Source organism: Cyrtonyx montezumae, unplaced genomic scaffold (genome assembly GCF_038088225.1).
Source record: "Cyrtonyx montezumae isolate F1298 unplaced genomic scaffold, pur_monq_1.0 scaffold_8, whole genome shotgun sequence".
NCBI classification, from domain to species: domain Eukaryota; kingdom Metazoa; phylum Chordata; class Aves; order Galliformes; family Odontophoridae; genus Cyrtonyx; species Cyrtonyx montezumae.
The window spans coordinates 21,017,367-21,040,353 of NW_027072089.1; the positions used below are offsets into that span (position 1 = coordinate 21,017,367).

The window sequence follows — 22,987 nt, forward strand, 5'->3', positions numbered from 1 at the left end:
GAGGTAAGTTTGGTTTAGATTTACTTTCACATAAGTTACACATTTAGGTCGCAAGAATTGGCTGAAAAAAATATTTTCAGTGCACACTGTGGACTGCTCTTTCACAGTTATAAGAATGAAATTCGTTTTTCTCAGACATTCAGTTTTTCAGGGATTACTTTTTGAGAACCATCAATTAATGAGGTTAAAATGCATGAAAAATACTCTCTGAATTACAAAGCAGTCATGTACACAATCGTTGTTAACTTATTTCTGAATGTTGCCACTCCTGAGGATCTTTGGAGTTGATGCAAGAATTATTCTCTTGCACACAGTAATAAGAAAAAAGCAAATAAATAAAAATCAGGAAACGTGTAATTTTCTTTAATTGACTGTCACACAAACAATTTGCCCCTTTTGTACTTTCTGCTCCCCACACAATTACCAGAACTTCCGTCTGACTTAAATTTCCACTAAACAACTGTGGTTTTATATTGTAATGCGATTTAGACTATCGCTAAGTGATTTACGTAGTGTGCTACATCTCTAAGAATCTGTAGAATTACACTCTGTTAAAAGTAAAGGTAAATTCCTCTAACACATTTCTTAAGGATCTGGTAGCATTATTAGCAACTGTGAGCTGCAACTGTGCACCTGCAAATATGGACACTGATTTTGAAAACCTGACTTCCTTGTTATTTATAGCTTGTCTTTATCTCCCCTCAGAGTGACTGCAACCCATTTTTAGACTGTTCTGTAACATAAAGGGATTTAGAAGTTTAAAAAAAAAGTTACATTTCAATGCAGTACTTCAATCAAAATGAATATGGTGGCTATAAAGAGAAATGTATGTGTTGCAAAAACCAATGTATAAACCTTACTCACCATTGGGAAAAGCTAGAACACTGATGATTAGAAAGAAGAAAATCACAGAGAGGATACCCCTCCAAATATTTTCCTCTGGGACAGAATCATCCCTGAAGAGACAGAGAGCATCAAAGTGTTAAAGTGTCATTTTAAGGTTGAAGTTGAAAGACGCTGAATATATCATTATTTAAATGAAGACAGAAAAAGTACAAGAAATAAGCATGCTGGTTATGTACCAAGTCAAGATAGGAATTGCACTGAATAACTTTCACTGTATTTCTGGCTAACCCTGTTTTTGTGGTCTATTCAGTACCCTTCGTTCCCTTAGACTGTTCCCAATGACAAATACCAGATGAAAGTGCCAGGACAGGTAAATTAATTATTGTAATCAGCCTCTAACTTTCTACTACCCCAGGTATATGTACCACAGTCAAAGACCAGAAAGCCCCTCTGCTGGGGCTGGGAGATGCCCACAGAATAGCTTTTAGGCTGTGTGAGGCAAGGTACTAATAGTATAACAGTGACAAAACTGAACTTAAAAGAGCCAGAGGAAGATATTAACCTGCTCTGTTATCTATTAAGCCATAGCTCTGAATGAAATACCAGGTAACATTTGTGCTACTGTCATATTACATCCAGAAGAGAGATCTAAGATTTCAGTTTGGAATAACAAGGCACACTTTTGACTGGGCTCCTCTTTCTTTTCAAGCTAGAAAAAAATAAAAAGCCATGAGCAGCGAGATGACCAAAAAACATATCCAAGTCTCATCAGCAGTAAGCTCCTAGCAGACTAAAGTAACAGAAATTGAAACACTTCAAACTATAGTAACAAGCACATTATCAGAGGTGGAGCATTCAGCACATTTCTAGACGGTACAGCAAAGAATCTGTGACAGCATAATGTGTTCCACCTTAGCTATTTGCTACAGTCATAAAATATTCCTCACTTTGCCATACTATTATCCTTCCCCTCAAAACTACACCTTGACAGCTCCATAGCAGACCCTTATCATCATGAGGCACTTAAGCACCGCGTTAGTTCATCTGCATGGCAGGATAAAGTACATTAAACATGAATGGTTCCTCTGCAGGCCTTTGGGATTCCATACAGCATTTCTCTCAAACCAGCTGACTCCAGATACACCAGTCATTTTCCAGCAGCCACGCTGCACAGGCTGAATCTCAAGCTCTCAGCCTTAACTTCGGTTCTCTTGGCAACCCCAAGAGCCTCGTGTCATCCATGGCACTGCCCACGCAGCCCCAGCTTCCAACAGCTCAGCTAAAGCCATATTCCTGCTTTAACGTACACAAATAACATGCTCACATACTGTCACTGGTGTCATCAAGTGGGGGGATTCCTTGCTATTTTCTGAAGAGATAAGAAGTTACTGAAGTCACATCACCACGCAGTTCAACGCAGCCAGGCAAGAACTGAAGGACACTGCGATCACATCAATCGATTCTCACGCCAAGGCCCTCACCTCTGCTTATCAGCATTCAGAGTATCACTCATTTTCAGGAAAGCTGTACGAATCTTATTGATTTTGGGGGGAAAAGAGTGCCAGCAAGATGTTGCATGCTGTGTTAAACTGCTTCTCATTCCAAGTGAGCAGTAGAAGCATTTTATTTTGGTTGGAGTTACTTTTGAAAAGGGATAGATACCCCAGCTCCTCGCCAGCAGCAGGTAAAAGCAGGTAGCAGCAGGAGACTCACTGCTGTGTGCTAGTTAGGATAAGAATTACAGTGCTTTCCTGGAAGAGTTATTTTGGGGAACACCAAAAGAAACGGAGAAGCAAAATAACTGTCGGAGGAAAGAGGCAATCACGACAAGCTGCAATCAGGAAAATATGCTAAATCATCTCTTCACTTTGCCTTAGGAACTTTGATGCTGACTTTGAAATACAGGCATTCAGGCAGCACAAATGAGGCTTGTGTGGGAGGACAGAAAAAAAATCCTTCAGATTAAATCCACTTCACAAATGCATTTTTCAAGTCTGATGCTTTCTGCAGAAATAATAAAAATTTTTAAAAGTGTATCATAACTGCATAACCTTTTCCTCTCTCTTGATCTTCTCCCTGTTCCAGAGCACTGTAATACACTAACACATTACAAAAACATTAGTTATCACATCACAAAACACCAACAAGAAAAATAAAAATGAGGACACTGAACTGATATAAAAATAGAGCACTAAATTTAGACCACATGGAGGGAAAAACAGTTTTCTAAAAATGCCCCTAAACATGTAGTAATCCAGTCTGATCAAAGGGATGGGAAAAACTACAGATCAACATCCACACAGGTCTTGCTCCTTTTCCTATAAAGCCCTGCACTTCACACTGGAAGCTGCCAGTCTGCCACCTCCCTCAGTCCTTCCTCTTGGAAGAATGTGCCCTCCTGCAGGGCCACCATTTCCCTTCTCCAGGAAGGAAAAGGGCAAGGAAAGCTAGAGCCACTCCGCACCTCTGCTCTGGGGTGCTGCCTGGAAGCAGAGGAGCTGCTGTCTGCCTCATTCAGCAGGAAACAAGCAAGGCAGCTGCAGCCATTGTCAGAGGCACTAGAAGGATGTGCTTTAAAAACAGATAACTCACTACTCCACACTTCAAAATGGAGAAGCTAAGAACACTTTTTTTTTTCCTCTGGATTATGATTACTGATGTGAGAACGTTAGTGCTATCTGAAGCAGAGTTTCACCATCAATTCTGAGCTCAAAGACAGTATCATCTTACTCTCATTGATCCCAAGGGAGATTCCGCATTATGGTTTGCTGCATCCAAGGGAAAAGCATTTTCTAATTCAGTCTGAACCCTCCCGTATTCCTGGCACTGAACAATTACAGAAGAGGCAAGAGACTTCAAGGGAAGCAGAATTTCCTCTGCCTACACTGAAGTTCCTGAAAACAAAAATAATTTGCTGAAGATGAATGTATCATGGAAAATCCCTTGCTTAATAAATTGATCAGGAGCACTACAGAACAACTGATGGCACAGAAGAAGCAAAGAAGAAAAATTGTCACATCTTAACTGTGCACAGTGCTTTGTGCCCAGTAGGTAGAAATATAAACAAAGCCACTGCAGACTCACACAGTAAGCTGATGGGAAAAGGAAGACAAGAGGTGGGAGCACACACTGGCAGCACATTGGGAACTATTCCCTCTCCACCTCAGCTTCTCAAAGAGAATGTATGGTTTGGGTGGCATTCCAAGGCAACAGAGGCAGCACTCTGGTATCATCCCAGTTTAGAGAACTCCTGAGACTGGGGGAGAAAGCAAAAAAGGAGGAAAAAAGAAACCAAGCAAACAAACAAGAGTAACTCCCACAACAGAAAGAGAGAAAAGTTAAAGAGAAGTTGATAGGTACTTAAACACAGGAAGTGAGGCAGTGAAGAAAGGCAGGCAGAAGAAAATGAAACTGAAGTCAGTTAGAAAGCTAGCAAGACAAATGGAAATAAAAACTAGTGATCCTCTTGGGGGAAAAATAACCACCACAATATTAAAGCAATATTCTCAGGGCCTTGAAGACTCCATAGTTCTGAACTTGCTGGCTGACTCACCCTCTACTTGGAAGAATTACAGGTAAAAGCCCTTTCATCTCCCAGAGGCGAGCAATCAGTTCCATTAATTCTTCAGAATGATATTTGGATGAGAATTCCCTAATAACTCACAAGTTTGACTTCAATTAGATCATTTTGACCTAAATCAGCCCTACAGCAGGACAAGATGGGAGACAGGGCCCTCATAGGAAAGATTCCTGATTTAATATCACACCAAAGCATAGAAACATACCTCTGATTTAAGAATTAAAAAATACATCCCTCAGCTTACATTTTTGACACCTGAGTAGAAGAAGGGGTATGTTTACCAAGAACATCTTCAGTGGGGCTATGCATAAAAAGTAATAAGAAAGCACGCTAAGGGCCATTTGCAGCTACACTCTTTGATGCTTCTTCGTGCTATTTTCTCAGCTCAGCCCAGGCTTGACCATTACTTTTGTAACTGACATAAACTACCCACTTGAACTTTTAGAGTATTACAGATTACACACAAAACTGCATCTCAGCCCTAGAGATAAATAATGATGTCCTACTGTCAAAGGTATAATCAATATGGCTACTGCGATCTGCAATTAAATACATACTACAGAACGAAAGCATCAATGAGTCCAGCACTCAATACATCAGTTTAGTTAGAACCTTGCAGGAACTGCTTTCAATCCTTTCCAACCTTAATGATTCTGTGATATTGAGCGATGTGGTTTAGTGGACATGGTGGTGATGGGTTGATGGTTGCACTAGATGATCTTAGTGGCCTTTCCTAACCTTAACGATTCTGTGATTCTATCAGAGGCCGCATGACATCTCTTAGTGGAGGATCATCATGCCACCATCATCCATCCAGTAGGAGGAACAAAACACATGGACAACCTGGAAAAGCAACACAACATACCCCACAGAGGGGACAGCTACACCCTGTTAACAAATGAGGCTCCATGAATGAATTTCCATGAATGAGTGCAGCAGTGAAGCCCACAGAGCTTTTCCTATAGCGGGGAAAGGACGTGGCCAGGCTTATCAGGACAGGGCGCTAAGTCAGCGAGCGAATACCCTCAGATAAAGTAAGCTACGTGAAAATGATAGCACAAAGCAGCCACTTCTGCCCACTTGGTAAATTATCTACTGGGGTGATGTCACCGCTGAGCTCCTTGATAGCCTAAGGAGAGCCATTTTTGGCTACTGCTCAAAACACACTCTTTTTTTTTTTTCATAAAGGGAGCCACAAAACGGCGGACAATCCCGAGGAGGGGCAACAGCAGCAGAGGACGGCCCCCTCAAAGGCAGCTCTCCCCGCAGGGCTCCCTCAGAGCACGGCACACACGGGCGGCACCCTGCCCCGCCCGCCCTCACCCCGCGGGGTCCCCCTCTCCTTCCCCCTCACCCCGGGGCCTCCCCTGGGCGCGGCACGGGGCCGGAGCGGGGGCACCCGCACCTGGTGAAAGCGAAGGCCATGAGGCTGAGGATGGTGAAGCTGAGGAGGGTGATGGTGTGCGGCCGGTAGAAAAACTCCAGCGTGATGTCCTCCACCTGCTGCTCGTTGATCATGCGGAAGTGCAGGCGGTAGTTCACGTCGTCCTTGCTCAGGGTCCGACTCCCCAGGCACGCCGCCATCTCGACCCCTTCCCCTCGGCCCGACCCGCCCCAGCCCGGCGCCGCCGACCGCGCCGAGAGGCGGACCCCGCGCTACCGCTCGCCCACGCGACAGGAGAAGGCGGGGGGGGAGGGGCCGGAGCAGGGCCGCCTCCTCGTAGACGCCGTGGGACGGCCCCTTCCCTCCCTGCCGCCTCCGCCCCGCTGCGCGCAGGGCTCTCTGGACTGGGAAGGCCGACGGGGCCTGCTCTGTCTTCGCGCTTTGTGGTCGGCGGAGCACCGCGCAGAGGATGGCCGTGTGGGCGCGGCAGGCCGCCCGCTGCGGCTGGCTCACGGCCGCCGGGTTGCTGGGCCCCGGGAGCCGTGGTGCGGTCCCGCTGCCTGCGCTGCTCTCTGCGCACAGGCTAACTCTGTGGAGGCCGCACGTTGGGGGCTGTGCTGAGCCCTCCCGTGGCAAGGGCGAGGTCTGTGCTCCTAGAAATAGCCTGTCTGTGGTAGTAAAGGAGGAGCAGGCTGTACCGGAGACGGTCTCTGACCTGAGTGCAGCAGAACTGTGTGAAGGTAAGAGGCCTCAGGGAGATTGTTTTTCTTCAGGTCTAACTCGTGCTTTCAGTCTTGCCGTTGGCACTTTTTCTGACCTACTTAGCTAAAATCCATAGGTTGCGCTGAAAGTAATGCTTCCTATTTGTTTCCATGCAAACAACAGATATGAAGAGCACGATAACTATTCGATAGAGCAAATTCTCAGCTACAAAATGCTATTTTTTTAACGCAGTCACTGCTGTTAGCTGTGCATTTTTGCTAGTGATGACGAGGAGCCTGTATGCAGCACTTGTAAACATCTGCCCCAGCAGAGCTAACCCGCTGTTGTCACTGCTGAAACACACCACTCACCACCTCACCGTGCTCACATCTACTGCCTGCTCTCCATCAACAGTCAGCAAGCATTGATGAAAGTCAGTGTGTGTCATTTTTTCACGCTTCGAGGAATTCAGTGATGCACCTTTGCTTCAGCCCACTTCCCCTGATGCCATTCTGTCAGGCCATCCCACTGCTGACACTTGTCACACTGCAGCAACATGCAACAGATGGTGGGAAGGTGCAGCCTCTACTGCTGTACCACTGACATCCACCTCTGACATTGCAGGCCAACAGAATAAGATAGGAGTCATTACTTTCAGAGCAGCCCTCACATTTATCTGCATTTCCTGACTTTCACTTGTGTTTTACCCCTATCATTAATGTATAATTCCTGCTGTAACTCCATAGCATATAAATTCCAAATCCAAAAATAGAGCTAATTCAAAAGAAATGTGCTGGGCTGGAGCAGCACCTTGGGGACTTTTTGTTTTCATAACTACCTGCAGCAGCTGAGCAGGAGTGGTGCAAGCCAGTCCAAAGCAGTTCACACAACAGTGAGGGTTGGTCCAGAGTGGGCAACAGGAGACAGCAGAGTCTGAAGTGCTGCCATAGTGAGAAGTGTTTGTCAAACTGTCTCCTGAGAGAGAGAGATCTCCTTGGTGTTGTCTGCTGAGGATGTAACATCACTGCTCTCTGCTAAATATTTTCGGTGGCCTTTTTTTATATATATACTCATTTCTGAGTTAGGATATAAAAATAAAAAAATAGTATTATCTGAAAATAACATTAGCATGCTGAGGAAACGTGATCTGGAGTAATTAGGCAGTCTTGTATGTTCAGATTCAGCTTTGAGCCCAGACAGCTTGGATCCTACAGAGCTTATTTTTGGGGTGGCTCAAAGCTGCAACTGAGATCTGTGTGTTTATGCAGCTGGTTCTGGAAACAGTGCTGCACCAGATCTGACAGGTCAGCCAGCTTATATGTCTCTGCACCTGCAGCACAGTTTGTTTACATGCCAGATTTTGATCTGCAGGCACGCTTACTGTTGTGCAAGTATGTGGAGCAATTTGCCCAGTTGGCAGTATATAATGGGAGAAACATCACTTATTTTTTTAATTATGATTTATTTATTAATTTGAGTTCTGATTTATTACAGGAAGTTTAAAGAACTTCGAGTGGCAGAAAAATGCATCTGTGATAAGAGAATGAATCGTAGTCTATATTTATTTGCTCCTGAAAGGAAAGGCAGCATATCCATACAGATTCCTAGAGAGCTCTTACAATTGTTTAAGATGTACGTGTTGCTAAAAATGTTTTCTTGTGGCAAGAGTTGCAGTAGTTGAGCTAGTGTATGCAACTCTTCCTAGAACAAGAGAACGTTCCTGCTTATTTAGGAGTCTGTCTTCATAGTTCAGGTGTAGCTTTGTGATTTTGCCATGGAGGAGTCTCAGTTCAAGTGTCTAGGAAGGTTGTGCAAAGTAAGGTACAGGATAGAAAATATCCCCAACCTGAGGAGTTTATAATTAGTGCTGCTGATCAGTAGTCAGTTTAACAACTGAGATGAATGCTGATGGTCGGTCTTCCAAACAGCAATTTTGATTTACCAGCAGTGAGTTCCTGTCAGTTGAGAAATAAATGAGTTTAGAAGAAATATCTTCAAAAAAGACAACATACTCTGTGACTGACGTTATAAGTGGAAGCAAACATAATGATGCTGATTTGGAAACCTTAGTAAGTGGAAACGGAGCTCAGTTTCTTTAGCTGTCAGAGGTGGTGTCATTCAGCAGCCATTCTGTAATGGTTAAGATGTGATAGCATAGTTGGAGTTGGCTGTGAAATATCTTATAAGTTAAAAACAACTGCAGTTCAAGTATTGTACTCAGAAGAGATGCAATATAGTAGATCTACCAGATAATTAAAAATAATCTTTCCAATAGCTTTTGGTCTGGATATGATCAGGCAATAATGCATCTAAGAAGACAAGGAAGAAGTAATTTTCAGTAAGGTGATGTGATCTGTTGTCTGCACTGACCAAGCTGGGAGTGTGAATGCAGGCTTGCTAAGCATTTGGCTCAGATTTAGCCTTAGGAGCAAGAGTTGATGGACAGTGACAAGGCAGTGTCACAGAGGCAAAAACTGGGAGCAGAGTCTGTTTGCATGTGCTTTCACATAACAATAGATAAGCTGTTCATGTCTTGCAAAATGTTCTTGCATTTTGAAATGGATTTTAGGAGATCTCTGTAGCATTTGAAGGGAGCAGCTTAGTTGTTCACAAAATGCACCTTAATCTTCTGTATTTATTTCTTAGACTGGGATGATGTTTCACTGTCGTCTGCTTTGAAGGAGATTTCTGAGGAAGAAGCTGTGAAGATCATTGCAGATCCACTTCTTCCCCTTCAGTCTTCCACGCTTCGAGATTATGTTGATCACTCAGAAACCCTGACCAAGCTTGTCCATCTAGGTATGCGTGATTTTGTTTACATGTTTTCTCTGTGCCTGGAGGTTCCTCAGTTTGAGTTTTGGTCTTACCAGTGGCTTTGTAAACTTGAAAATTTCAGGCTGTATAAACAGTGACCAATGAGAAGGGCTACGTAATGTTATGCAGGGTAAATTGAAAAAGACAGGTGACTGCAAGACTTATAGCAATGCTGTATAGTTGAAAACCAGGCTGGCCAGCTCCAGTTCCTTAGCATACCTCCCAGAGCTTCTGAAAATAGGGAGTTCTTTGTGTAACTTGTATAACTTCATTGGTCTTTTTATTTTTGCCTGAGTAAGGCTATTTTAGTTTCCTGCAAAAGGTACTGCAGCTCTCCATCCTAGGAAGGAAAGAGAGTGGTTGCTATGCAGAACCATAAAAGTGGGACACAGTAGACTGAAAAGGAAGGGAGGAGGGAGTGGGAGAGACCCTTACTTTGATCAAAAAGCATTTGGACCATGCAAGAAGAATAGCTGAGTTCTCGGTTGCTGGTGCCTTTCTTGTTTCCCAAAAGTTTAGGGAATACTAGAAGAAGGTCAGTGAAATACGTGTTTGAGAGGGAATAGTCTGGCCCTGTGGAATAAGAATTTGCTGTGTGTGAGTCACACACCAAGGGTACTTCACTGTGAAATTGTCCCCTTCCCTTGTGTAATGAAGTTCAGAGTTCCTTGTACATATTTCTATGCAATAAGACAGGTCTGTGCATGTGGTGCATACTAGTGCGCTCGATTCCTCGCGTGCAGGATTCACTGGAGATGTCTCCCTTCAGAAAACAAATTGAGCAAGAGTCTGAAACCTATCTTCTTGTTTTATGTGGAACATTTCAGTAATATATAAGGTATCACAACCTTACTGTGTTGGGCAAAGTGTGCAAAAGAAAAGTAAAAATATTGTCAGCTGTTTGTGGGCCTGTTCAGCCAGGTTCCATGATGAATGGGGTGGGGGACCCACTGGCCCACGCCCCAGGAAAGGGGAAGGGGGAGAAGGGAAAGGGCAGGGAGATGGGTGTAAAAGCAAAACAGTGGCAACGATCGGAGGAGGAAAGCTAATTTACTGAATAAGATATTGGAATGGAAAATAACACAATATAATACAATGTAATTGGAATTGAAGCTAGTAAATAAAGAGAGAGAGTGTTAAAAAACTCAAGGCCTTACACTAAAGCTGAAGGTGAGATGGGTAGGAAGCTCTCACTGCTGAGATGAACAGCAAAAAGAGGAAGTGTCGGGACTTGTGTGCAGTTTTATCTTTCCTTCTGGGTGGAAACCAGGAACACAAAGTCCTCTGGGGTATGTAGTTCTCGTCTGAGAACCAGGTGCCTGGAAATTCAGCAGTCCACGGAACTGGAGCATTAACTCTTTAACTTCCTGTGCCTCACATGATATGATGTGGAATAACGATAACAAAAAATCATAAAACCATGACAAACATATATGTATATATTACTCCTTAGAAACTTCAACATGACTTTCTGGAAACATTTATAGGAAATCAGGTTTGTGTTTAAAACAGTCTCTCATTTTATTTGTTGTAGGAGTTGATTTATCCCAAGTGGAGAAACGTCAGAAGGCAGGTCAACTCTTACTGACCTTGGACTTTGAAAAAGATATAACTAAAATACTTATGTTTCTGAAGGATGTGGGTATAGAAGACAATCAACTGGGACCATTCCTGACCAAAAATCCATACATCCTTGGTGAAGATCTGGAAGCTCTAGAAACCAGGTATGCCACTAAAGTTATCAACAGGGTGCTAAGGCCCTGGGGTTGAAATTCCCAACTGACTAAATCTTGTCTGAACGTGTGTTGCTGCCTTTTACATTCAGCTCCTGGCTCTGTGTTCCTTTCCCATCAGTCAGCGTTAACCCATGGTCATGGTATCATAAATCAGCACTCTGATCCATTTGAAAACTGGCCATAATATCAAATTTTACTGCTTACACTTTCATTCTGATTTAATGAGATGTGAAGCCGTATCTCCATAAAAAGATGAGAGATGTACTTTAGAAAGGAGAATAAACAAAAGACCATCTCTCTTAGCAGCTTGGAAATGACTTACCAAGAAGACTGCTCCTTGATTACGTATGCTTCAGAAGACAGTGTGTTCTGAATACAATAGCTACTTGACTGAAAGTAAGCACTGAAGAAATAAGATAAATGTATGTATATGCTCCTGTTTCCCCAGGAGCATGATTTGTAAAGTGATGGGATTTCTGTCAGAAGATGACAGTCTGACTGCCAATTTTGTTGGTTCTAGTGTTGTCTGAATCAAGCTGTTCACTAGTATTGCTTATTCTCTACCAACAGTGGAACATCCTCTTTAATGGTAATTATTTCATTAACAATTCCTTGTCTGGTTGGTTTTAGAGATATAATGGCATAATAATTGTAGCTGTGAATATAGATTCACAGAAGTCTGTCATTAGTATTTTTGGATTGTTAACTTTGGAGGATTATTTGTAGAACTTTATCTAAAGTTTGTTCACTTTTGAGCATAATTCTTCCCAAAGTTACATATCCCAAATTAAAAATAATAAAGATATTTACGGTAATACATAGCAATATTTATATTTTTTTTTCCTCAAAAAAAAAAAAAGAGCTCTTCTTGGTCGTTGATTTAGTTAGAGTAATTGAATGTAGGTTGTAAGCATATGTTTTTGTGCAACTGTTCCTTGCCATAGGGCTGACATGATGACTTGTGTGTTCTCCTTGTTGGTTTATGGATAGGAACAGTTTCTCTTTATTCTTGTTTTACCACTTCCTTCCAAATGTTCACAAGTGGGATACCATTAAGTTATGAAATATTCAGGGTACCAGCACCAAATGATACTGATATATCTTGTAGTCATAGAGATTCTTGCTTTCTTTGTTTAGCTGTATTTGCTTGTTGCCTATCTTTAGTAGGGATTAGATTCTGAAATGGAGTAATTTAATTCTCCTGATCTATACTTCCATTAGATGTGTTGATAACAGACCAAAAAAATTGCAGGAGATGGACACTGTCAAAACTACCTCAAAGAGGCTTGCATTAATTGAACACTTTTTAAATTATTATTTTGCAGAATAACTCATGTGCACGCACATGTGCTTTGTAAAGAACTGTAAATATCCTAGTATTTAGGAAGTCCCAAAAAAAGAAAGTCTGTTTGCTTGGATTATGTATGTAATAGCTTTCCAAGACAGAAATCTGAAAGTACACCTTTATGGAAACAGGTATACTAGCATATGCTCAGGTCCAACATAAACTTGACTTTTTTCTCCTTTTTCCTCTGTTCTTCCATCTGCTAATTCAGGAAGTGGCCTTTTAGAAACAGTAGGCAAAACCAGCCTGGCTCATTATTCAGCAGTAGTATTTGAGTTGAGGTTGTCTGAGCTGCTTATGTTTTACGAGAGAGAGTAGGTTTTGCTACAGTAAGCTTTGTAACTCACCTGTGAAGTCAGATTTGTTTTTCAGTGACTGTTTTGTGGCTGAACAGGGCAATCCAATTTCTTACTCATATTCTATAGCTTGATTTTTTTCAGTAAGTTTATCTCAGATTGGCATTGATGAATGCCTTTCCACTAACTTTAAGGTAAATGTTCCACAGAGGCTGAACATGTCTCAAATAGCTGTCTTTGGAAAGCTGAGTATCACCTTTATATAAACAATCCATCACAGATGGACATGGGTATCGCTTACATCACTCTGGAATGTTTTATTGCTATGGATTCCACATTGCACAGGAAACAAAACACAAATTTTCATAGATTTGGCATTTGACTTCAGATAAACACTGTAAAAGTCAAAACATTCCATAATTCATAACAGTTCTGACAGTTGCAAATCAGTGTCTGTACTGCAGCTGCACCAGATGCTTTGTTTTTACGGTATTGTTAATGATGACTTAAAACTATTAACATTCTACATAGAACTGCTGACCCCTGTAGTAAGAATGAGGGCTAACCTTTGTGCCAATACTCACAAAGTTATCTCAAGCCTTCGTCAGATTGAATGACTGTTCTTCAGTGTACTGTCTAATAGAGTCAGCTGATTATAATCTTGCTATCCCCTTTTTAAAATAATTGCCTTTCCAGGTTGCACAGAAGTGTTTCAAGTGTGAATCTTACTTGTTACCAGAGAACAAAAGGAGAAGAGTCAGAACAACCAAAAGTTTTTGGTTTTTTGACTACTCATTTAGCTATGTTTTTAAGATGCGTGACAGATATACCCTTGAAAAATGGAACAGAAGTAGTCCGGCACAGCCAACCTACAGCATTCAAAAAATAATGAAATAAATTAGAGAATTATTCCTTCATATTTCTGTGTGCCATCTTTGTCTCCCTTTTCACCTCTCTTTGTCTCTGAAGCTACTGTAGCCAGTAACATCAGCATTGCCTGGAGACTAGGCTGTTGCCTTGTGAGTAGGGTAGACTTAGGTAGCAATTAGTTCTCTGAAGCTTATTCTCTACTCTCTAGAGATTTTTGGCATATAGTGATATAATTTCTGAGTCTTTATGGAAAGGGATATAGTGACTAGTAGCTATTTTTACTTTTTACTCTCAAAAAGATATAATTTAATTTAGCCCTTTAGCTTTTCCCACTCTAAGAGTAAGCATCATTTGCTAAATCTCTGTTTCTGCAGAGCATTCTGCAGTCTAGACAGTATCTCAATTGCTGTCAGATGAAATCAATTCTTATATGACCAATTTTCATCTAACAACAAATACTTATGTTTCTGATTACCTGTATTCAAAGCAAACCTCTTCAAATGGTAGTACAGTTTTTTTGTAAATGGTGGTGTAAGGATAGGCAATAGTGGATATAGCTGCTTTAAATAAGGAAAGGTAGAGGTCACAGTCCAGTAATAAAGAAGAAATTGTTAACGCCTTTCCAAGGATCAGAGCTCACCAAGCACTCCAGAGGAGGCAATCTCCAAGTAGAGATGATTCCTTTGCTGCTGCTGCCCTCCCTTAAATGAGGTTAGGGAGGGGTGGACCCATTGTCGTGTCCCTCCCTCCCCTTCCTACCCCCCTCCCTTCTAGTCTCACAGGTGAATTGCTTCCACCTGTGCATCCCAGGGCTGGCTACACCCCTTCACCAGGTGCTCAATCACTGGTTTAGGCTGTGACCTAACAGTTCCCATGCAGGTGGCACATAGGTTAATCATGTCTCTTTTGTACCCTGTATTTTCCCTCCCATTCTTTTTTTTTTTTTGTCTGAGTACACTTCTGGCTCATGGCCAACCTGTTGTTCACCAGAACATCCAGGTCATTCTCTGTAGAGCTCCTCTCTAGTAAGTCAGCCCATAACCTGTATTGATAACACGCAGTCATTCCTTCACAGGTGCAAGACTCAACACTTGCTCTTGTTAAACCTCATCATGTTCCTCCCTGAACAGTTCACCAGTCTGTCCAGGTCTTGTTGAATGGCAGCACAGCCTTCTGGTGTATCAGCCACTCCTCCCAGCTTTGTACGTCAGCAGACTTGCTGTGGGTGAACTCTATCCCTTCACCCTGATCATTGATGAAGGTGATAAACAAAACCAGACCGAACACTAACCCCTGGGGATCACCTCTAGTTACAGGCCTCCAAGCATACTTCGTGCATCAAACTCAATGAAGTCAGGAAAAAAATCTGAGTTGGAAAGAAAGACAGTTCCATTAAATGTAAAAACTTTCGTCAGCCCCTTCACCTTTCTGATAAGCACGTTTTGTAACTAAAATCCTTAGACCAGTGACTGGAACTAGGAATCTATTGTAACAGGAGGAACTGCAGCTGATTTAGAAATGTCTTTGGACAGTGTCTTTACAGGTGGTATTGTTGTATGATATTTCTTCTCCAGTGTCATTGGCGAAATGGAGTTGTATGAGGTATATTACTGTGTTCTTTCAGCAGTAGAAATGGAATTCATTAAAATAGCAAAAGGCTGTGTATATCTTCTTGTCCATGTCCTGTGATGATCTATTAATGTGTTTGTAATCTAGGAGACAGACTGGTAGTTAAATGTAGGTTAACATAGTTATCTGCTTAAGTACAGCTGGAAGGAATTAAAATCTGTCTTCAGTATTGACATTCTGCTCTGAGGTTTATTTAACTTCTAATTAATTGGGAGGGATGGTATTTTGCTTTTATGATAACTGCAGATTTCCTTCTAATTATTTTTGGCAGAGTTGCATGTTAGGGATAGAACATCTGTCCATTTATAAGATACCACTGAGGAATTTAAACAAGTACTGAATAAATGGAGGCAATAAAATTTTCATCACTGGATTTTATTTTGTTTTGTTTCATTTCTAGAGTGGCTTACCTAAAATCAAAAAAATTTGGTAATGCAGAAATTGCTCAGATGGTCTCAAGAGCTCCATATTTGCTGTTGTTTTCAGTGGAAAGATTGGATAACAGACTGGGTTTCTTCAAAAATGAACTTGGCCTCAGTGTAAAAAAGGTAAAAACTGTACTCTGAAGTCTTTTAAGTACCTTGTCAGTGACATCTCTATGGCCTTGGAACATGAACACTTAAGTTTGTCATCACAAACCTTACAGACATTACAAATGTAATGCAGAGAATTACAGGATGAATAACACGATTTTAGCCTTCTAGAAAAGTAATAGGACATCTGATGTTCCAAAAATCCTGAAGACTTGAGTCTTAGAGTTCTTGAAGATGATCTGCTGCAGGACATTGTCCAACAAGCATGTGTGTACTCAGTTTTATTACTTGTGGTTGTTCACAGGATTGAATGCATTGCTGAAAACTGTATGCAGCTTTTTAACTTTGAGCAGATTGTCTCTTTTTGTCTCTTCAAGATACTGTAACATACTTTACTTATCGGTGAGGAATAGTCTAGTCTCCAAATACAGGTCAGACTAAACACCATCATATTACTCTTTGTAAACTGAGCACCTTTGAGACTGCATCTCAAAGCACTACCATGTTAGGTGCTTAGAAGGTTTAGAACCATGCTTTGGGATTTTGACAAGATCTAGTAGCTTAAGCTTCCTAGAATGAGTGTGCAATGTTTAGTTTCCTGCAGTTGTTGGTGGCTGCAATAAATGTCAACTTTCAAGTGGAATCTTGTGTTCTTCTGTTGGCTTCTTTAGCTTAACAGTCATAACTGTCACAATACCTGTTCTTGATCTTTCCAGGCTTCAGGTAAGAGATGTGTATGGAAGAGTTTAGTCACTGCTTTGTACTTGGGGCAGATTACAAGTACTTCCATGACTCAGGAGATGTGGAGTAATTTCTTGTGTTTCTATAATATTATGGTGTTAGTAGATCCTGAAGTAGACAGGTAAAGTAATGCAGTTGAAGAATTCTGTTATAACCTCTATCAGGTGGGTTTTCCTTTATTCTTCATAAAGAGATAAACAGCTGAAGCACTGAGAGAAAGAAAAAGAGCTCTTCAGTATGCTTTCTCCTTCTGGGGAATGCTTTTACTCTGTCTTCTTGTCTATTTTGTAGTGGCTATGGCATCTTTTTTGTTATCCAAATGACATTACATTTGATTTTGCTTGAAGATTTAATTCATCAAGATGCAAAAAATTTACTCATTTTTGTATTAGAGATCTAATGAAATAAAAGTGAAATCTCATTCTTCTTCTAATTGCAAAATAGAATTTGTATGGGATCCGTATTTTTTCTTTCAGTGATAGGTTTGTAGGCACACTGTCAATAATAATCTTTGTTTTCTTTGTGGATTTTTTCCTAATTGCAGACAAAGGATCTGGTAATTCGTTTTCCAAGGCTGCTGACTGGCAAATTAGAGCCTGTCAAAGAAAATCTTCAGGTAAGCTTATTGGTAGATGTTGGAAGTATATTCTGTATCCATGGAGTTTAAGAGCTGATAGAAAATAAAATTCCTTGGAGGAGAAACCTTTACAAAAAATTTCTTGAAATAATTTTGGGAGAAGACAGTAAATAATAGGGCATTTTGTCAAACAGCTTATTTTCCACTATGTTTCGCAAGCATACAGTGTACTTGGAACAATGTCTTGTTCTGTCTTATATTCTGATGTAGGTTAGAAACTTCATCTGACTCCCTTCCTGCCAAAATTTGCTATCCAGTGACACAAATTGTTACCCGTTCCTTTACAATGAGTGAAAAATAGAGCTGGCTCCTTGGGCTTTTTTGGTCTTTGGTTGTTGGGTTTTTTTCCTTTTTCTTCTTAATTACTATGGTTTTCTGCTAACTTGGTTTGTTTATGAAGATTTAGGAGGAAGAAATGTGTTTTTGATTATTTTCCTCTTGGCAGGTAGCTAGTCTGCCAAAATGTGCATTTGACACCTATTGTCTGATAGCAGATGGTCATTATTAACAACTGTTGGGTAAATAACTTAAAACCCATAGGGACTCCTTTCCCTTTTGAAAATGTAACTGTGTATTGGTTTAATTATTGTGCTGTAAAGCTGTAATCATGCTGTAAGGCCAAACAGCATGATGTAGTCTAACAATTTGAGAAATCCCATTATCCTATAATGCATAACTATGAATTAAAATATGTAATTTTTCAGACAGACTCACTGCTCTGAAACCATTAAGCACTGGGAATCTCGCAATCTGAAATGTGTGTGTGGTAAGGGAGGAGACTGGAAAGTAGCAGACTGTTCCAATTAATAGTGCTTTCTTTTTAATGAACATTGTTTCCACAGGCTGGGGAGTCAGTATATTACAATGAATGTGGTTTTTGAGACTTTCAGTTCTTTTGTCTACCTACAAGGAAGTGTAAAGTGTAGCATTCCAACTGTTAACACATGGAGAGAACGGAAGGAATTCTAGGTCCTTGATGGTGGAATCTAGTGATACTTTAGAAGCATCTTTTCAGGAGGTTGGATGAATTCAACTCAGAATCTGAACTCTGACCTGTATGTCCTAACCTGGGGTTGGGCGAGCAGCATTCATAAAGCGTAACCATTTAATAGCATTCAGAAGTGAGCTGGTGCTATCCCTCACTGCTGCTTAGAAACAAGTGCTCCAATTGACATTGGTTGTCAGAACATACCAATCACGGATTATGTGAGCTCAAGGATAGATTATTCCATCTTCTAAAGGCCTCATCAAGCACAACTAGAGATTCAGTGAGAGAATCATGCTGGAAAGGTTGTGTTAGCGGGACCTCTTGGGGGAATCATGTGGAGTATGTTAGTAACAGCTAGGACTTACACAGTAAGGAAATTAACATACTTAATAGTCAGTAATTCTCTACTCCACATATTAAGTGAACACAATCAAAGCAATTTACAGTTGAGCTCCTTATCTACATCCAGAAAACTGTTGTTCTGTTTTAGAAAAAAGGTGAAGAGACTTGCCAGAATTCACTCTGCAGTGGAGCCAGCTATATGTCTCCATTGATTTAACACCAGGTCTTACTTTCAGTTGTAATTCTTAATGCAAGAAGCTACCCCTGCCAACTCAGATCCGTGGAAAGCACCACTGTAGTGCAAACATGTCTCTTCATACCTGAATGCTGTCTTACTTGGTTAGTATTTCCACAATAGACAAATATTTATAAAGCAGATGAAAAGAATCAGGAGTTGGAAGACCTGATTATAGTCATCTTTGGAAGCAATTGCCAAAGGTATCTTAAAAGGTATCATAAAAACCCAGATCCCAGGCCCTTTGCTCTGTATTTGCCAGGAAGTCTTGGAAAAGAGCTTTAGCGTTGTCACCTCAAACTGTACAAACAAAAAACATCATCTTTTTGCCAACTCTGAAGACGTACCTGAGTTGGATTTCAAAGTCTGTTTTATGTTGACTGGCAAGCATACCCACTGCATGATTGAAAGCAAACTCCTTGTACGTGTGACTGGAGGATAGAAGAAATGGCTGAATTACAAGATGCTCTTGGATGCTAAATTCCTTTATCAACAACTCAGTGAACTGCTTGTTGCCTGCACATTGGGAGGAGTTCTCACAATTTTATTGAAAAAACGTGTTTTTATTTTCCTTTTGAGAAATGATAATTAAAGTCAAGGCAGGCTTTGAAAAAGACATCTTACTTTAGACACAAATCAACTGTAAATTAAACTGAACACAGTGCACATTCTGCACAACTCTTTCAATAGATTTCAGTTTAGAATTGAATTTATAGTCCCTAATGTAAAAAATATGCCTTGAATACATTAGCAAAAGAAATAATGCATAAACAAAAGTGCTCACTTTGATTACTGTGTTTTACTGGGTTCAACAGCTCCACAACTAAAATGTCAGTCTCTTCAGAAAGTTTGGTATTCGAGGTGATGAAAACTCTCAGGGGGAGAATTTTTATGCTTGTAACTGCCATGCATACTGAGATACAAGCATTTTTTTTTAACTTAGACAAACTGAAAAATAGGTAGCATTCACACAAGTAATCTAAATTTCAAATGATAATAAAATATTCTTTAATCTCTATAAACAAAATATACTTTAATCCAGGGTGATAAAACAGTTCACACTCCCTGACTTCAAAGACCTAGATTATTATGGATTGCATTCAAATTACTGTGTAACAGAAGTTAGAATAATCTTATATTAATTTATTTCACTGGCATGTTAAAACAAGCTAACTTTGTTGTATCTGACTTTTGAATATTATTCTCTTTTTCAGGTTTGTCAGATTGAATTTGGTTTTCAACGTAATGAAATTCAGCAGATTGCATTTAAAACCCCCAAGATTTTAACTGCAAGTAAAAAGAGGCTCAGGCAGACATTTGACTACCTTCACAACATAATGGGCATTCCCCACAACATGCTTACTCGCTTTCCTCAGGTGAGCTGTTAATCTAAATACTAGATGCTCTTTGCATGATCTAATAGATTTCACCATCTTTTTCACTCCTTGATGGTCTACAATTCTTTTTGTGACACATACCTTCAAAGGCAGATGTTGCTGTGCAAAGGAAGACAAGTAGGTTTTCAGAATCACTGGTTTGGTGAAAGTGGAGGCTCACTGTATGCAGGACACACACAATTACTTGTATGTGACTTTTACTCTGATTGAGATTACTTTTACTGGCAACTCAACAACTGTTGACTACAAAGCAAAAATTGTGGGGGGGAAATATGACTTCTTTTCTGGATTTTCATTACTCATGTTGTTATATACTACATCTACCATTGCTTAAAACAGATGCTTGCTGCATCTCCAATCTGTATCTTACTTTTGTTCTTCTTGACCCATAAATGATCACAGGTCCTGTCCACTACCTTCTCAGTTGTGTTGTTGGGGCTTTGCACTGCTTCACCTCATTACTTTCTTTTCCTCCTTTTGTTTGGAAGATTAAGTTGAGAGTTTCTTTCCATTCTGTGTGTAAAGTGCAAACAAGGAGATGTTACAAAATGAAGGAAAAATAATGCTCGCCCATCTCTGAGGATCTAGGCTTGCAAGGAAAGAACTCCAAAGGAGGGATCTCCAAGAGATCTTTCCTCCATTAAGTCAGCCCTTAAATAAAATCTAAGAGCCTGGCTCCACCCCTTCTGGTAGCACAGGTGAATTGCCTTCACCTGTGCTCCCAGGGCTGACGGGTCTTTCCTTCATGTGCTCAGTCAGTGGTTCAGGCTGTGAATCAGCACTCCTCATACAGCATGTTTTTGTGCGGCCAGAGAAGCAGCCATCTCCTCAAAAGTGATGAGTTTCAGGACAGGGTAATTTATGCCACTAGTGCATTCACAAGTGCCTACTTGTTTCCATCTGTTCTTGCTTCTCTGATGCTCAAATTAGAAAGCCACACTGGATTTTTTTGTCAGATCTTATCTGATGTCACAGCTGCTGTTGAAACCATGCTTCCTGTCAGCTAACTCCATAAGCAGTGGTTAAGGTTTTTACTCTGTCTTCCCTCTTAGAATTTTAGGAAGACAGAAGAGAAGTAGCCATTTTATTTTTTGTACCAGTTCTAGTTTGCATCCTCATCATGTTCTTGCTTTAGTAGCATAGTCTTCCCTATTTTTAGTAAAATCTCCCGCATTCTTTCATTAATCTAGCACTCTTATTTTCAACATCACCTTTTAGCAGCTTCTCTCTACAGTAGTACTGCACAGAAATGCAGACTTAGATCTCTGCTTTGTAAGATTTTATTTTGGTCTCTATTTGTGATAATCTGTGTCCTGCCATTTTCTCCACTTCATTCAAATGTGTTCCTCTGATTTCACCATTACTTTCACCCTTTGATGGTCTGCAGTTCTTTTTGTGACAAATGTCTTCAAAGGTAGACACTGCTGTGCAGGAGAAGACAGGTGGGTGTTCTGAACCTCTGCACTGTGCTTTTTGCCTGTATTATAAAAGAAGGTGCAGCCACTCACCTTTTCTGATGCTACTGTTCTGTGGTTGTCACTTCTTTTCTTCCTCATAACAATGCTAATCTAAACCAGACTGTAAAATTAAGTGTTTCTATAATAGAGGAAAAATGTTTCAGTATTCTTTTTATTTCTGAATGCTGACTTCACTTCTTTGGCTGTGTTTACATGAATTATAGCATATAGTTATCTAAGTGTACTAAGAGGGAGTGGGAACAACTTTCCATGGGTTGATAGTGAGGACAAAGCAGAATGGTTTTAAACTAAGACAGGGGAGATTCAGGTTATATGTTAGGAGGAAGCTTTTTGCTTAGAGGGTGGTGATGCACTGGAACAGGTTGCCCAGAGAGGTTGTGGATGCTCCATCCCTAGAGGCATTCAAGGCAAGGCTGGGTGTGGCTCTGGACAGCCTGCTCTAGTGGTTGGTGACTCTGCCCAGGGCAGGGGGGTTGAAACTACATGATCTTTGAGATCCTTTTTCAACCTAGGCCATTCTATGATTCTAAGTATTGTGCTCAAGAGAGTTGTACTGCTCCCTGATTTTCCTGGTGTATACATCTCAGTATGTTAGATTGAAACATTCACTTAGAATTTAAATCATTCATATATATAAATACAAACTACTTGATGGTTGACAAAAATGAAGAGGAAAGATGTAAATTATTTGTTTTCTTGCTCCAGTTTGTCTGAAGAATGTTTTACTTTAGATTTGACAGAATCTGAAATTCAGACTACCCAAGAGATTCTCTTCCGTGATTTTATGATTCTTTCTTTCTTCCTTTCTTAGGTTTTCAACTCAAAACTATTACGAATCAAAGAGAGACATATGTTTCTTATATTCTTGGGAAGAGCCCAGTATGACCCAACTCAACCCAGATACATCTCTCTGGACCAGCTAGTGTCCTTGCCCGATGAGGTGTTTTGTACAGAGATTGCCAAAGCCTCTATGGAGGACTTCGAAAAATTCTTAAAAACTATTTAATTATTAACACACGTAGAAAGGAATAGAATAAAGGTATGAAATAAACATTTTTGAAAAACTGCTCCCTTTTAAGGTCTCAATTTCCTTATTGTTTAAGAATTCATTACATCCTACAAGTGTTTCATAACTAAAGGCTTACAGCAATGTTTATGGTGACTTAAAATTATATTTTAAAAGAATTAGGTGGGTAGATGTTGACTGCCATTGATGTAAACCTTGTGATTAATTGCTAGCTTTTCATTCAGCGTGAATGATGGAGCACACAGAGAAGTAAATTGAAGTGGATTTTTTTTTTCCCAATAACTTCAGTGTTCTGAGAGATGGGAAAACTGGATAGTGACATCTTCCCAGTGTCTCCCTCCATCTTCTCACCCTACTAGCAAGCTAATGTAATAGCAAAGAATTGGCATGATTACCTATTCTCATTT

General features: G+C 40.5%; 2 protein-coding genes across 3 annotated transcripts in view; one reads left to right on the forward strand and one right to left on the reverse strand.

Annotated features, from left to right (window-relative positions):
* PTDSS1 (phosphatidylserine synthase 1) overlaps positions 1 to 6,065 on the reverse strand; it is a 29,597-nt gene extending 23,532 nt beyond the window's left edge. For both annotated transcript variants that reach the window (XM_065753624.1, XM_065753623.1), the window contains exons 1-2: positions 5,832 to 6,065; positions 865 to 956 (exon numbers count right to left, since the gene is read on the reverse strand). In XM_065753624.1, coding sequence (XP_065609696.1) covers positions 865 to 956; positions 5,832 to 6,010 — 271 coding nt within the window. In that variant the 5' untranslated portion in view covers positions 6,011 to 6,065. The remainder of the gene's footprint in view (positions 1 to 864; positions 957 to 5,831) is intronic.
* Positions 6,066 to 6,263: 198 nt separating this feature from the next.
* MTERF3 (mitochondrial transcription termination factor 3) lies at positions 6,264 to 22,727 on the forward strand. Its single transcript, XM_065752124.1, has 7 exons — positions 6,264 to 6,550; positions 9,159 to 9,311; positions 10,861 to 11,050; positions 15,603 to 15,750; positions 17,021 to 17,092; positions 19,893 to 20,054; positions 22,365 to 22,727. The coding sequence occupies exons 1-7, from the start codon at positions 6,280 to 6,282 to the stop codon at positions 22,557 to 22,559; spliced, it is 1,191 nt and encodes a 396-aa protein (XP_065608196.1). The 5' UTR covers positions 6,264 to 6,279; the 3' UTR covers positions 22,560 to 22,727.
* The last annotated feature ends 260 nt before the right edge of the window (positions 22,728 to 22,987 follow it).